Source organism: Ornithorhynchus anatinus, chromosome 5, assembly GCF_004115215.2.
Source record: "Ornithorhynchus anatinus isolate Pmale09 chromosome 5, mOrnAna1.pri.v4, whole genome shotgun sequence".
NCBI lineage: Eukaryota > Metazoa > Chordata > Mammalia > Monotremata > Ornithorhynchidae > Ornithorhynchus > Ornithorhynchus anatinus.
Window position 1 is genome coordinate 19552431 of NC_041732.1, and position 13957 is coordinate 19566387.

At 44.4% G+C, this 13957-nt stretch overlaps 1 protein-coding gene across 1 annotated transcript in view; it reads left to right on the plus strand.

The window, feature by feature from the left end:
* AGBL1 (AGBL carboxypeptidase 1) overlaps nucleotides 1-13957 on the plus strand; it is a 631789-nt gene that overhangs the window by 96661 nt on the left and 521171 nt on the right. The window contains exons 7-9 of the mRNA XM_039912196.1: nucleotides 3422-3630; nucleotides 8998-9163; nucleotides 11367-11437. Coding sequence (XP_039768130.1) covers nucleotides 3422-3630; nucleotides 8998-9163; nucleotides 11367-11437 — 446 coding nt within the window. The remainder of the gene's footprint in view (nucleotides 1-3421; nucleotides 3631-8997; nucleotides 9164-11366; nucleotides 11438-13957) is intronic.

Consider the following 13957-nt stretch of genomic DNA (forward strand, 5'->3'; position numbering starts at 1 on the left):
CCATTCCCCCCCATCACAAAAAAAGGTACTCTCACACATCAAGTGAAAATCACATCAGAGGATAAAAGACCCTTTTAACTTGCCACCTTCCATAGACTGCATAGGTCTTTTCTGCCACACCCTCACAAATTAATAGAACCTCACAGCACCAGCATGACTGTGATTTCAAAGAATGGCATAGTTACATGTCCTTCATTCAATCATATTTATTGAGCGCTTACTGTGTGCAAAGCACTCATATTCTTTTACAGTCACTGTGGGTCGGGAACGAGCCTACCACTTCTGTTGTGTTGTACTCTCCCAAGCACTTAGTACAGTGCTCTGGACACAAGAAGTGCCGAATAAATACCACTGATAATGATACTGTTGTACACAGTGAACTCTTCACCGATGAACCGCAGTCCAATTTGCCACGTATTTCACTGGTCAAAATACATAGTGGTGCTAAACTTGCATATCTGGCTTATGTGTTCTATGCATTAGATTGAGTAAAGTACCTACTGTAAGTCTCATTTTAATCAATGTATCTAATATAAATCTTCATTATCTGAAACTCTGAGTTCTTAGCATAATAACTAAAGGCTCTAGGAAGAATTCAGTAAAAAATCAGGACCCCTTTTCCATCAGGGCTTTCTTTGTGCAGAGGGGTGGCAGGAAAATCTCTCCCCCTTCATCTCGAGTTTGGATTGTCATTTACCAAATGTGTCAAGGCATTATTCCCTTAGCTTTGCACTCATAGTTCTGGTGTGTGATTCTAACTTTTTCCGATTCCAAGGGGAATTTCAATAAATCACCGCGGCTGGAGTCTGTTCTTGCTGAGAGCAAGACTTGGGACATATGTATGTGCTTGTGGGTGTGTAAGTGTGTGTGTGTGTGTATATGTGTGTGCGTGCACACTGTGTGCATCAAGAAGACTTGGATGTGTTTTCTCTAACCTTCCCAGAGCTGTAGCACATGAAAAGTGCAGGAAATTTGTAAATCGATGCAGCTTGTTGCCATGGAAGCCCAAATCAAGCTTATTTGTTTTGGGGGGTACGTGTGTGTATCTGGTCCTGTTCTCGAAGGAAAAAGTCAGTGCTTGAGGTTATCCTTATGGGGAGGAAGGAGGGGCATCACCTCCACTGAAGAACAACCATAAGATTGTCTCTATCTGTTACCGAATTGCACTTTCCAAGTGCTTAGGACAGTGCTCTGCACAGTAAAGGCTCAATAAATACGAATGAATGAATGAATGAATAAGAAAGAGGGACAAACCCAAGACATTACTGGGCTATTGGGATGCCAATCCAATCTTTGGGGGCTGATTCCCCTATTGACTGGGGTGGGTAGGGCTCTGACCAGCTCAAGGAATCCCTTTTACTTCCAGACACCCTCTAACTGGATCTCAGGAGTTCCTGACTTGTTCTACCTGAGGCAGAACTGAGGTGAAGAGATCGAGAAACAGGAGGAAACTTATTTTGGCAGCATTGGAAACCTAAGAATAAAATTTCCTAGAAGCCACACAGCTGCATTTTCCAGAATCCATTGGGAATGGTAGTCAATCGGTGAACTGAGCAGAGGCTTAAATTCAGAGAAAGATCTCTGTTTCTTTTTCTCTTCCAGTATCTAGGGGCACACAGCATGTTTTCATTCAATCGTATTAATTGAGCATTTACCAAGTAGAAAGCACTTTATTAAGCACTTGGTAGACTACAATATAACAATGAAAACAGACACATCCCCTGCCCACAAAGAACTTGATAATAGAAAGAACAATGATAATAGTAATCACAATCATGGTATTTTTAATTGCTTATTATGTGCAAAGCCCTGTACTCGGCACTATACAAAGCACACAGCAGTCATATGGCAGAGTCAGGATTAGAACCCAGGCCTTTCTGACTCCCAGTCCCATGCTCTATCGCCCAGATCATACTGCTTCTTCTATAGTTTGATTGTAAGCCCCTTGAGGGTCAGGGAGCATGTCTAATTTCTACCCGTGTCTTCTTTCTCAGTGTTTAGTACAGTGCTTAATATATATTATTAGTACTGCTGGTTCCACCTCCCACACTTAACCTTATTCATTAAATTAAACTTCTGGGTGTTGAAAGTAGTAAGTAGGTGTGAGATAAGTGGGTCCCATGTCCTAAGTAAGAGGGAGCACAGGCTTGAACCCCCAATTTGAGGATAAGGGAACTGGCCTATTCTCCTGAGACTTAGACCTGTAAGTGCTTAGTACAGTGCTCTGCACACAGTAAGTGCTCAATAAGTACGATTGAATGAATGAATGAATGAATGAATGCTCTGTCCATAATAGATGTTCACTAAATACCACTGATTGATATTTTTTAACAAGCAAATTAAAAAAACAACAACCAACGTTCAATCTCTTGGTATCCTTGCATTTGCAATCACTCATCAACTTTCCTGGTCTTCTGAAACTTCTTCAACTCCGGTGGCTGAGAAGCAGTTTTGCCTAGCGGAAAACGCACAGGCCTAGAAGTCAGAAGGACTTGGTTTCTCGTCTTGCCTCTGCCACTTGTCTGCTTTGTAACCTGGGGCAAGTCACTTCATTTTTCTGTGCCTCAGTTACCACATTTGTAAAATGGGCATTAAGAGTGTGAGCCCCAAGTCGGACACATGGACTCTATATCTACCCCAGCATTTAGAACAGTGGCTGGCACATAGTAAGGCTTAGCAAATACCTTAAAAAAACCCCATGGCATACCACAAGACTTCTAACATAGCACTGCCATATCAAAAATATGGCTGTCAGTTTGTGTATGAATTAGCCAACTCAGTATAGCCAGTCAAGCCCTGTGCTCTGAGGTCTGAGATGGGGTCCTAAACTGAGATTTTGGGGACAGGCAACCTGTTCTGCTCTGCTCTGCTGTCCAGACCCTGATGTGTGGGCGGGGCCTCTTCTTTTTTCTGATCATCCTGCCAGCCAACATCTCCAGCAGCTTTGGTCGGGAGACTGTAATAATAATAATAATAATTGTATTTGTTAAGCACTTACTATGTGCCAGGTGCCGTACTAAGTGTTGGGGTGGAAACAAGCAAATCAAGTTGGATACAGTACCTGTCCCACACGGGGATCACAGTCTCCATCCCCTTTTTACAGATGAGGTAACTGAAACACAGAGAAATAAAGTGACTTGCCCAACATCACACAACAGACAAGTGGCAGAGTCGGGAATAGAACCAGGTCCTTTGGACCCCCAGACCCGTGCTCTATCTATTGAGCCATCCTGCTTCTACAGACTGTAGACTTTAAGCTAATTTTGTGGGCAGGGAATGTGTCCCTTACACTATTCTATTGTACTCTACCAAGCGATTAGAATGGTGCTCTGCACACAGTAAAAGCTCAATAAATAGTATTGACTGATTTACAGGAGAGAAGGGGACTAAATCTGACTCAGTCTTCCCTCCTCGGTTTCAGAGTCCAACAGCAGACGGGCCGTCAACAGAGGCTATCTCGGCGGGCTACTCAGATTATGCCAGGACTGGCATGACAACGACTCCTCCAACACCTACACGCAAATCCGCCGAGGTCTCATGCTCTGCCTCAAGCACATCACCAACATCCGGTCTGGCCAAGAGGCCTTCCTGGGGGACCGGGGCATGGAGATCCTCTTTTCCATCCTGCAGGTAAGTGACTCTTCATGTGGTTTTCTTGGGTTGTACGCCCCTTGCCTGCAGCTCAAGAACCAGGGTGGCCTTTCTCCGGGACAAATATGGGGACTATAGACCATAAGCTTGTTGTAGGCAGGTAATGTGTCTACCAACTCTCATATTGTTATGTTGAAGTAATAATAGTTAACAATAATAATTATGGTACTTGTTAAGAGCTTACTAAGTGGCAAGCAATGTTTTCAGTGCTGAAGTAGATACAAGTTAATTAGGTTGGACCACCGTCCCTGTCCCACAAGAGGCTCACACTCTGAATCCCCGTTTCACAGTTGAGGTACCTGAGGCCAAGAGAAGGGAAGTGACTTGCCCAAGTTCATAAAGCAGACAAGTAGCAGAGAGGGGATTAGAACCCAAATCTTGACAAATCCAATGGCTCCTACTCCATTCTGATCCTCCTTGACCTCTCTGCTGCCTTTGACACTGTCGACCATCCCCTCCTCCTTCACACCTTATCTCACCTTGGCTTCACGGACTCCGTCCTCTCCTGGTTCTCCTTTTATTTCTCTGGCCGGTCATTCTCGGTCTCCTTCGCAGGTGCGTCCTCCCCCTCCCATCTTTTAACTGTTGGAGTTCCTCAAGGGTCAGTTCTTGGCCTCTTCTGGTCTCCATTTACATTCACTCCCTCGGTGAACTCATTCGCTCTCACGGCTTTGACTACCATCTCTACTCAGATGACACGCAGATCTACATCTCCGCCCCTGTCCTCTCCCCATCCCTTCAGGTTCGCATCTCCTCCTGCCTCCAGGATGTCTCCACCTGGATGTCGGCCCGCCACCTAAAACTCAACATGAGCAAGACTGAGCTCCTAATCTTCCCTCCCAAGCCCGGTCCTCTCCCAGACTTCCCTATCACCGTGGATGGCACGACCATCTTTCCCGTCTCTCGGGCCCGCAATCTTGGTGTTATCTTTGACTCGTCTCTCTCGTTCACCCCACACATCCGATCCGTTACCAAGACCTGCCGGTTTCACCTTTACAGTATTGCCAAGATCCGCCCTTTCCTCTCCACCCAAATGGCTACCTTACTGCTACAGGCTCTTGTTATATCCCGGCTAGACTACTGTGTCAGCCTTCTCTCTGATCTCCCTTCCTCCTCTCTCGCCCCGCTCCAGTCTAGTCTTCACTCCGCTGCCAGGCTCATCTTCCTGCAGAAATGCTCTGGGCATGTCACTCCCTTTCATAAACACCTCCAGTGGTTGCCTATCAACCTCCGCTCCAAACAAAACCTCCTCATTCTAGGCTTCAAGGCTCTCCATCACCTTGCCCCTTCCTACCTCTCCTCCCTTCTCTCTTTCTCCTGCCCACCCCGCATGCTCCGCTCCTCTGCGGTCCACCTCCTCACCGTCCCTCGGTCTCGCCTATCCCACCGTCGACCCCTGGGCCACGCCCTCCCGTGGTCCTAGAATGCCCTCCCTCCTCACCTCTGCCAAACTAATTCTCTTCTCCTCTTCAAAACCCTACTTAAAATTCACCTCCTCCAAGAGGCCTTCCCAGACTGAGCTCCCCTTCTCCCTCTACTTCCTCTACCGCCCCCCCTTCACCTCTCTGCAGCTTGACCTCCCCTCATCTCCCTTAACCTTTTCCCCTCATCTCCCTCTGCTCCTCCCCCTCTCCCTTCCCATGCCCTCAGCACTGTACTCGTCTGCTCAACTGCTTATTTTCATTACCCTATTTATTTTGTTAATGAAATGTACATTGCCTTGATTCTATTTAGTTGCCATTGTTTTTATGAGATGTACTTCCCCTTGACTCTATTTATTGCCATTGTTCTTGTCTGCCTGTCTCCCCCGATTAGACTGTAAGCCCGTCAAATGGCAGGGACTGTCTCTATCTGTTGCCGACTTGTTCATTCCAAGCGCTTAGTACAGTGCTCTGCACATAGTAAGCGCTCAATAAATACTATTGAATGAATGAATGAAAGGTTGTCCCACGTGGGGCTCAAAGTCTTAATCCCCTATTTTACAGATGAGGTAACTGAGGCACAGAGGAGAGATAGCAGCGTGGCGCAGTGGAAAGAGCACGGGCTTTGGAGTCAGGGCTCATGAGTTCGAATCCCAGCTCTGCCACTTGTCAGCTGTGTGACTGTGGGCAAGTCACTTAACTTCTCTGTGCCTCAGTTCCCTCATCTGTAAAATGGGGATTAAGACTGTGAGCCCCACGTGGGACAACCTGATTCCCCTGTGTTTACCCCAGCGCTTAGAACAGTGCTCTGCACATAGTAAGCGCTTAACAAATACCAACATTATTAAGTTAAATGGCTTGCCCAAGGTCACATAGCAGAATTAGAACCCAAGCCCGTGCTCATTCCACTAAGCCATGTAGCTTCATCTGACTATTGTAACTCCAAATGTTCTGGTGCCACTGTTGGAGACAGGATACCGGCCAGGTGTAGGAGAGAAACACCAGTTGACCTGACCAATCTGATATTGGCTAAGGTCTTCGACTTCAACTCAGATTTGGAATTTCTTAAATGCTCTAATTAGATCTTGTTTTCTGACCCTTGTGCCAGGTTAAATATCTTATTGTCTTTCCAACGAAGACTGTGAGCCCCTTGTAGAATAGGGACGATGTTTGACTTGGTTATCAAGCGCTTGTTAGGGAGTTTTGCACACAGTAAGTGCTCAATAAATATGATTGAATGATACAGTACTTGGCACACAGTAAGCGTTTAACAAATACTATAATATATAACATTGTGATAATAGAATAGAAAAATACAAGAAGTTAATAATATAATAATGTTTATAATATTATAATAATAATAAAGGATCATCTCCATCTGTGCAGTTTCCACCACAGATTTTTGGCCGTTCCCAAGAATCCCCCTTAGACCTCATGTAGCCAAGTCACATAGATATTTTATTCCACCGACCTTTCCCCATTAGTCAATTTTTCTACTCTCCATCATTTTGGTCACTCTCCTCTGGACTGCCTCCAATTTTATCCTCACCTGAGTACACCAGAGGCCACGATGGAGCCAAAAAGGATGTTGTCTTCCAAGTCTGGCCCCGGAAGAGTTCCCCCATGAACAAATTAGCCCTTTTTGCTGCAATTCCATGGACTGTAAAACCATATCTAATTTCCCATCCACCATGACCTCCAGGGCTCTTCCTTCATAACCGCTTTTGAAGCTTTTCTCGTCCACAAATAGCCACATTTTAGGTTATACTCCTTCAGCACAACTTTCCCAGGCTGAATTGTATTTTGTTAGACTGCGGTGCCCAATTTTTTAGCCTCTCTGGGCTCATGAAGGGTCCTTCTAGAGTGATGTTTAACAGCTGCGAGGTTGCTGTTCTCTGCACATTTCATCCACATGCGGTTTGTTCCCTTTTCTAGACTATTAGCTCATGAATGTTCCTATTTTGAAAAAGAAGAAGAAATAAAGGAACTGAGAAGGAGTGTGGCCTAGTGGAAAGATCGTGGGCTTGGGGTTCAGAACTGGGTTCCATTTCTGGCTCTTGCCACTTGCCTGCTGTCTGACCCTGAGCAAGTCACACGTTAGAAGTCATAAGTTAGAGAAGCAGAGTGGGCAGGCGAGAGCACGGGCTTGATTGTCAGAGTTCATGGGTTCTAATCCCGGCTTTGCCACCTGTCAGCTGTGTGACTGTGGGCAAGTCACTTTACTTCTCTATGCCTCAGTTCCCTCATCTGTAAAATGGGGATGAAAACTGTGAGCCTCATGTGGGACAATCTGATTACCCTGTATCTACCCCAGCACTTGGAACAGTGCTCTGCACATAGTAAGTGCTTAACAAATACCAACATTATTATTATTATTAAGTACTTAACAAATACCATCATCATCACCATCAAGTCACTTAAATTCTCTGGGTCTAGTTTCCTCATCTGTAAAATAGGGATTAAATACCTGTCTTTACACTAGATGTGACCCCTTATCAGTAAAGTGCTTTGCACATATTAAGTGCTTAACAAGTACTATAATTGATTAATTATAGATCTATTTTGGTGGAAAAATGTGCTACCAGTGTTCTATTACTACTACTAATAATAATGATAATAATTGTGGTATTAAGTGCTTACTATATGCCAGGCACTGTACTAAGCACTGCAATAGATACAAGGAAATTGAGTTGGGTCTGACACAGTATTGGCATTGTTGGTGGTTTACTTGCTTATATTCACTAAAACTAGCATGTTGGCTGCCCCGTCAGAAGGGCTGGTGAAACATGCTATTCATTCATTCATTCAATTGTGTTTATTGAGCGCCTACTGTATGCAGAGCACTATACTAAGCACTTGGAAAGTACAACTCAGCAATAAAGAGAGATACTCCCTGAACACACTTGGGCTTACCATCTAGAAAGAAAATGATACTATGAAACCCAGAGTTCCTCCAAATTGAGATTTAAGGTATTTGTATTGAAACTATTTTCCTGATCTTCAGTGAAACTTTAGATTAGTGCTTGTATCTCTCTCTCTTTCTCTCTAACTCTTTGCTCTCTTTCTCTCTAACTCTTTGCTGTATATAGTATTCATATAGAGAAGCAGCCTGACCTGGGGGAAAGAGCATGGGCCTGGGAGTCAGGGAACTTGGGTTCTAACCCCAGTTTTGCCACTTGCCTGCTGTGTGAACTTGGGCAAGTCACTTACATTATCTATGCCTCAGTCTACTCATCTGTAAAATGGAGACCAAGTACCTATCTTCCCTCCCTCTTAGAATGTGAAGTCCATGTGGGACTGTAACTGGGTCAAAGTGAGTACTTAATAAATACCACAGAGTTATCTAATCCCAGCTCTGCCACCTGTCTGCTGTGTGACTTTGGGCAAGTCACTTAGCTTCTCTGGTTCTCATCTGTAAAATGGGGATTGAGAATGCGATCCTCATAAGGGACAGGAACTGTGTCCCAGTCGATTTGCTTGTATCCACTTAGTGCTTATAACAATGCCTGGCACATAGTAAGCACTTAAATTACACAATTATTATTATTATCATTATTATTAGCCCTGAAGATGGTAAGCTCCTTGTTGGGAGAGATCATGTCTACCAACTCATTTGTATTGTACTTTTCTCAAACGCTTAGTACAATGCTCTGCACCCAGTAAGTGCTCAAATACCATGGATAGATTGTTATGACCATTCATCCACCCCATGTATAAGTGCACATGAATATTTAGCTGTCCTTTGTTTTCTAAAATGACTCTTCTGATGCTGAGTTTCTACCCATGTGAGTGTGGCTGAAAAGACCAGATGTTTACATGTGTGCATATCTGTATTCCTTCACTAACTTGGTTATAAAGTGTTCATAATGAAAATAATTCTGGGAAAAAGGGGTCTCTTATGGGTGGTAATGTTCTTTTTTGTTAGGACTGCCTGGGTAGCAAGAGTTTGGACCCCATTGTGACAGTTGTGCTGCAGATCCTGCGGAAATGTTACCCCAAATGCCTGTTACCCTTAGCTTCTGCCAGGAGTGCATATTCCTTTCCTGATCCTGGAAGCATCTTCTCTGGACCACTCTGGGCTGAAAATGAAGGTACAATTCTAGGGTGAGAGAGATTGGATGAGTTTCAACACAGAAATCTCTCTAGAAGAGAGCCACCTGGAAGACTAGATTTCAACCCGCTCCCCAGTCCTCATTCCTGCTCCAGAGAGTCCAGGAGAAAGTTCAAAATGAATCCTAAACCTTCAGGGAAAAGCACCATCAGGAATGCGGATTCTTCCTGTTAGAACATGTGAGTGAGGAAGACCAGGCCCCCAGCCTAGTTTGATTTGGCTAATTTTTCTTTTAAATACTCTTTTACCCACCAAGGTAGAATGTACCCAAGGATGGAGATGTGGGAATTGTTGCCCAGCCTTCTGAGTTGGGTTGAAATTCCTCGGGTGCCTCTGTTTAGGACCCCCACAGAGTCCAGCAGGGTATAAGGTCTTTGTTCCAGAGAGATGAACCACAGAATCCTCCCCCTATGTGTGCCATGAGACTTTAGCTGCCCCTCAGGATCCTGTGGCTGAGATTACGGGATAAACAGAGTTGTCCCAATATCAAATGGCCCACTGGAGTCGGGCACTGCTTTGGATGAGACTTTGAACTTCCTTTAGGTGTCAAATAGCAGAAGCCTTGGGGAGAGTGGCAGCAGAGCCTTAGAGCTCTGGTTTGTCCACCCTACTGCTTTCAGCTCCTCCCACTTGGACCAAGAAAGCAGTCTTAAAAAACTGCCCAGTCTAGAAATGCTTATAACATAGATATTGCCTCCACCACCATACCTCTGTTGCTCTGCAACAGGCCTTCATCTCCATGATTTTCCTTGTCCTTGATTTTCAAAAAGCAGCTCCAGTTTACCCAACTGGAAACACCTCCATCTGAAGAGTATTTATCAGGCAACCAGTTGAGGGTACCCACTGTCCAAGAATCTGTAGGTTTTCCATGCTAGTTCCACTACAAATATACCTTTTACCTCTCTAGGATCCCACAGGTTTAATATTTCTCTTAAATATGTACCAAGTGCTTAGTACACTACTCTGCACCCAGTAAGTGCTCAATAAATACCATTAATTATGCTATGTCTAAGACACTATAACAGTAACACTGTATAGTTCTGTAGCTCTGAGCCCCTGTAGTAATGGCAACATGGCTGCAATCCTGAAATGTTGCAACATCAAGCCAAGGGAAGCCCTTAGAAGGGGAAACTAAGTTGGAATTTTTTTTGGAGAGGAGAAGCTTATTTTTGTCACAAATCTCATCCAGCTGACAGGAAATGATTCTTTCTTGGGTAGTGCTGCCTCTAGTAGTTTCAGCATAGTAATAGTAGTATGTATTGAGCACCCACTTCATGTGTAGCAGTGTACTAGCCATTTGGAAAGTATAGAATGACAAAGCTCATTTTCATTCAAGAGTATTTATTAAGTGCTTACTGTGTGCAGAGCACTATACTAAGATTTGGGAAAGTACAAGACAATAATAAACTGACATTCCCTGTCGGCAGTGAGCTCACAGTCACTGTGAGAAAATGGGGAGACAGACACCAATACAAATAAACAAAATTACAGATATTTACATAAGTTCTGTGGGGCTTTGGGAGGATGGGGGGAGCAAAGGTACCCTGCTAGTCAGGGTGATGCAGAAGGGAGTGGGAAATGAGGAAAAGTGGGGCTCTGGGAAGGCCTCTTGGAGGAGATGAAGTGACACATTCCCTTCCCACCAGGAGCTTAGACTCTATGGAACACAATCCACAGTGTGGTCTGGGGCCAGACCACACCAGCACACTAAAGTGAGGAATGTATTTTCCTTTTATCTGTTTAGACCAGTTTAGGCAGTCATTATGGGCAATTGGGTGTTTAAAACCAAAATTCCCATCCTCATTTCCCACAGTTGCAATTTGTGCACCTGAATGAATGATCCTGGCTACAATCTCACAATGCAATCTCACAGTGTGTCGGCATCTCACTGGAGTAATATTTCAGGTCACCAGTGAGGTGTAAAGAAGTGAACACAAAGGAACTATCACACACTCCTGAGGTGTTAGCTACTTTGGCAGGGGGGCAGAAGGGATTAAGTTTCAAAGGTGGATGAATTGGTCACCAGCCTCTGTGAGACCCAACATGACTCAGTGTCTGTAAATGGACTGTGGGTAGATTCTGCAGTTCCTGAAGTAGAGCCTTCAATCACAGCACCCCATCTCCCAGGAGGTTCAAATAAGTAAGTCTACTTGGTTCATCTCATTTTTTTGTCCCCTTGACAGAGGATTGTGAAGATGATGGTGAAGAAGTGGACAAGGACTCAGATTCTGAAAATCCAGAAATGGAAGAGGAGGTGTGTACCCAGTCCCATTACCCACCTTTGCCTTTCCTAGGAAAGCAGAGTGACCTAGTGGAAAGAGTCAAAAGACCTAGGTTCTAATCCTAACTCTTCCAATTGCCTACTGACTGACCTTGGGCAAGTCCCTTAACTTCTTGAGAAGCAGTGTGGCCTAGCAGAAAGGCACAGACCTGGGAATCAGGGGACCTGGATTCCAATGGCTCCACTATAATAATGTTGGTATTTGTTAAACGCTTACTATGTGCAGAGCACTGTTCTAAGCACTGGGGGAGATACAACGTGATCGGGTTGTCCCACGTGAGGCTCAAAGTCTTAATCCCCATTTTTACAGATGAGGTAACTGAGGCACAGAGAAGTTAAGTGGCTTGCCCAAGATCACATAGCGAACAGGTGGAGGAGCTGGGATTAGAACCCAAGTCCTCTGACTCCCAAGCCTTTGCTTTTTCCACTAAGCTACGCTGCTTCTCATGCTGATGCTGGGAATATTAATTCTGGTTCAACTTCCAACCCACTGACTGGGCTTGCTGAACTCCCTCAAATCCCTGGGGCTCAGTTTCCTCCTCTGTAAATAGGCACAATAGAATGGCTGTGGAAGCTAAATGGGTCAGAATAACTGCAAGGCACCCTGCCTTTTCTATAAACATAAATGACAGTGGCTCAACCCTCAAATACTTCTCGGAAATATCCAAAGAATGACACACCTTAGTGGTTTGAGATTAAGAGTCCCAATGATATCCTGGTCTTTGCATGGCAGTGTTGATAAATAGAATCATTTTCGCAGTCATCGGGAGCAAATTGTGGCTTGGCAGTGCATGCTGTGAAGTATGGCTTGAAATGATTTGAATAATACAGTACTGATACTGGTCATTCATCAATGCTATTCCCCTTCTCCCCTCCTCTTCTGTCTGTTTCTTGCTCTGAGATGTCTGGGTACTATAAACTTAGTGAGGTTCTGCTCATATCTGATGTAGTAGGGGAAGTAGTCTGTTGTCCATTGGCTGCAGCTGGAGTTGGAAGAGTTTCCAAGGGGTTCTCAGCTTTGTGGATAACTGCAGGGTGACTCAGAAAGCAAACAAAGCTCAACTGGGAAATAGAGCAGCCGACAGATTGGGCCAGGGGCAGAAGTAATTTATCAGCCCATGAAGCAGTTGAAGATTTAGCACTCTAATGGGGGACCAGATATTGGGGGCAGGAGGAGCTCCTTTGCAGGATAGATAAAGGTCAGGAAAGGTTACAGCCAACAAGCAAGCTTTCCCCAAATGGAGTTCTCACCCTGTGGAGTTTTTTTGCAAGAGTGTCAAAGCAGGGCATGGAGCTGACAATTTCCCATCAAAGATCTTTGACTTTGCCTCCTTATGTGGCTTTAGGAAAGTCCCTTCCATCTTTCTACTCAGGGAAATTTGGAAATGAAGCAGCCGGTGTTTGTAAATGGCTTTGAAGCCAGAGAGGTGGGAGAGTGAAATGGGCAGTATGAATGAGTTCCCTTCTAACCATAATCTACTAGGGGAAATCTCTGTCTCAGCAGGAGAGGAGCAGAGTTATCTTCTAGGTCGCAGGGTCCAACTCAGTTGTGGAATGGAAAATGTGTGATATGGAAAGCTGGGCAGGAATGGAGCAGTGTGGGCAGTGAATAGAGCACAGGCCTGGGACTTCTTTGTGTCTCAATTTCCTACAAAACATAGGTGTGGCAATACATGTTCTCCCTCCTACTGAGAGTGTGAATCTCATGTGCTTAGTACAGTAAGTAAGCACTTAAAAAATTATTATTATTATTGTTAATGAGCTGAAACATGATGAGAGGATCAGGACATAAAGACTTGGAGAAAGGGGGAATATCTGATGTAGTAAGGGGAAGTAGTCTGTTATCCATTGGCTGCAGCTGGAGTTGGAAGAGTTTCCAAGGGGTTCTCAGTTTTGTGGATAACTGCTGTTATTCTCTATTTGGTTTTACAAAATTCTCCTATTAAAAACAGTCCCTATAATTAAGATTGTCCTCATCAATTGTTCAAAGATTCAACAGTGCCCCTTCATTTTCCCTAATTTTTTATTTTTAAATGACATTTGTAAAGCACTTACTCTGTGCCAAGCATACTACTAAGAGTTGGAAACTCAAGTTTCTATTTGGTGCTTCTATTACCAAAGCACCTTACAATAGTAATTTTCATTTGTTCCTCACAACACCCCTGCGAGGTAGTGTTCAGATATTTATCTCCATTTTAGAGATAGGGGGAACTGAGGTACCAGGCAGCTAAGTGACTTGTCTGAGGGCACACAGTAGACAAGTTGGCAGAGCCAGGCCTAGAACCTGCTTCCACCAAGTTGCAGGGCCACAGCTCTTCCACTGTACCACACTGCCTCTCCATCTTACCTAAGAACTGGGTATCCGTACTGACATAGCAGATAAAATAATAATAATGAAGGGATTTGTTAAGTTCTTATTATGTGTCAAACACTGTTCTTAGCACCAGGGTATATACAAATTAATCAGATTGGACATAGTCCCTGTCTCACCCA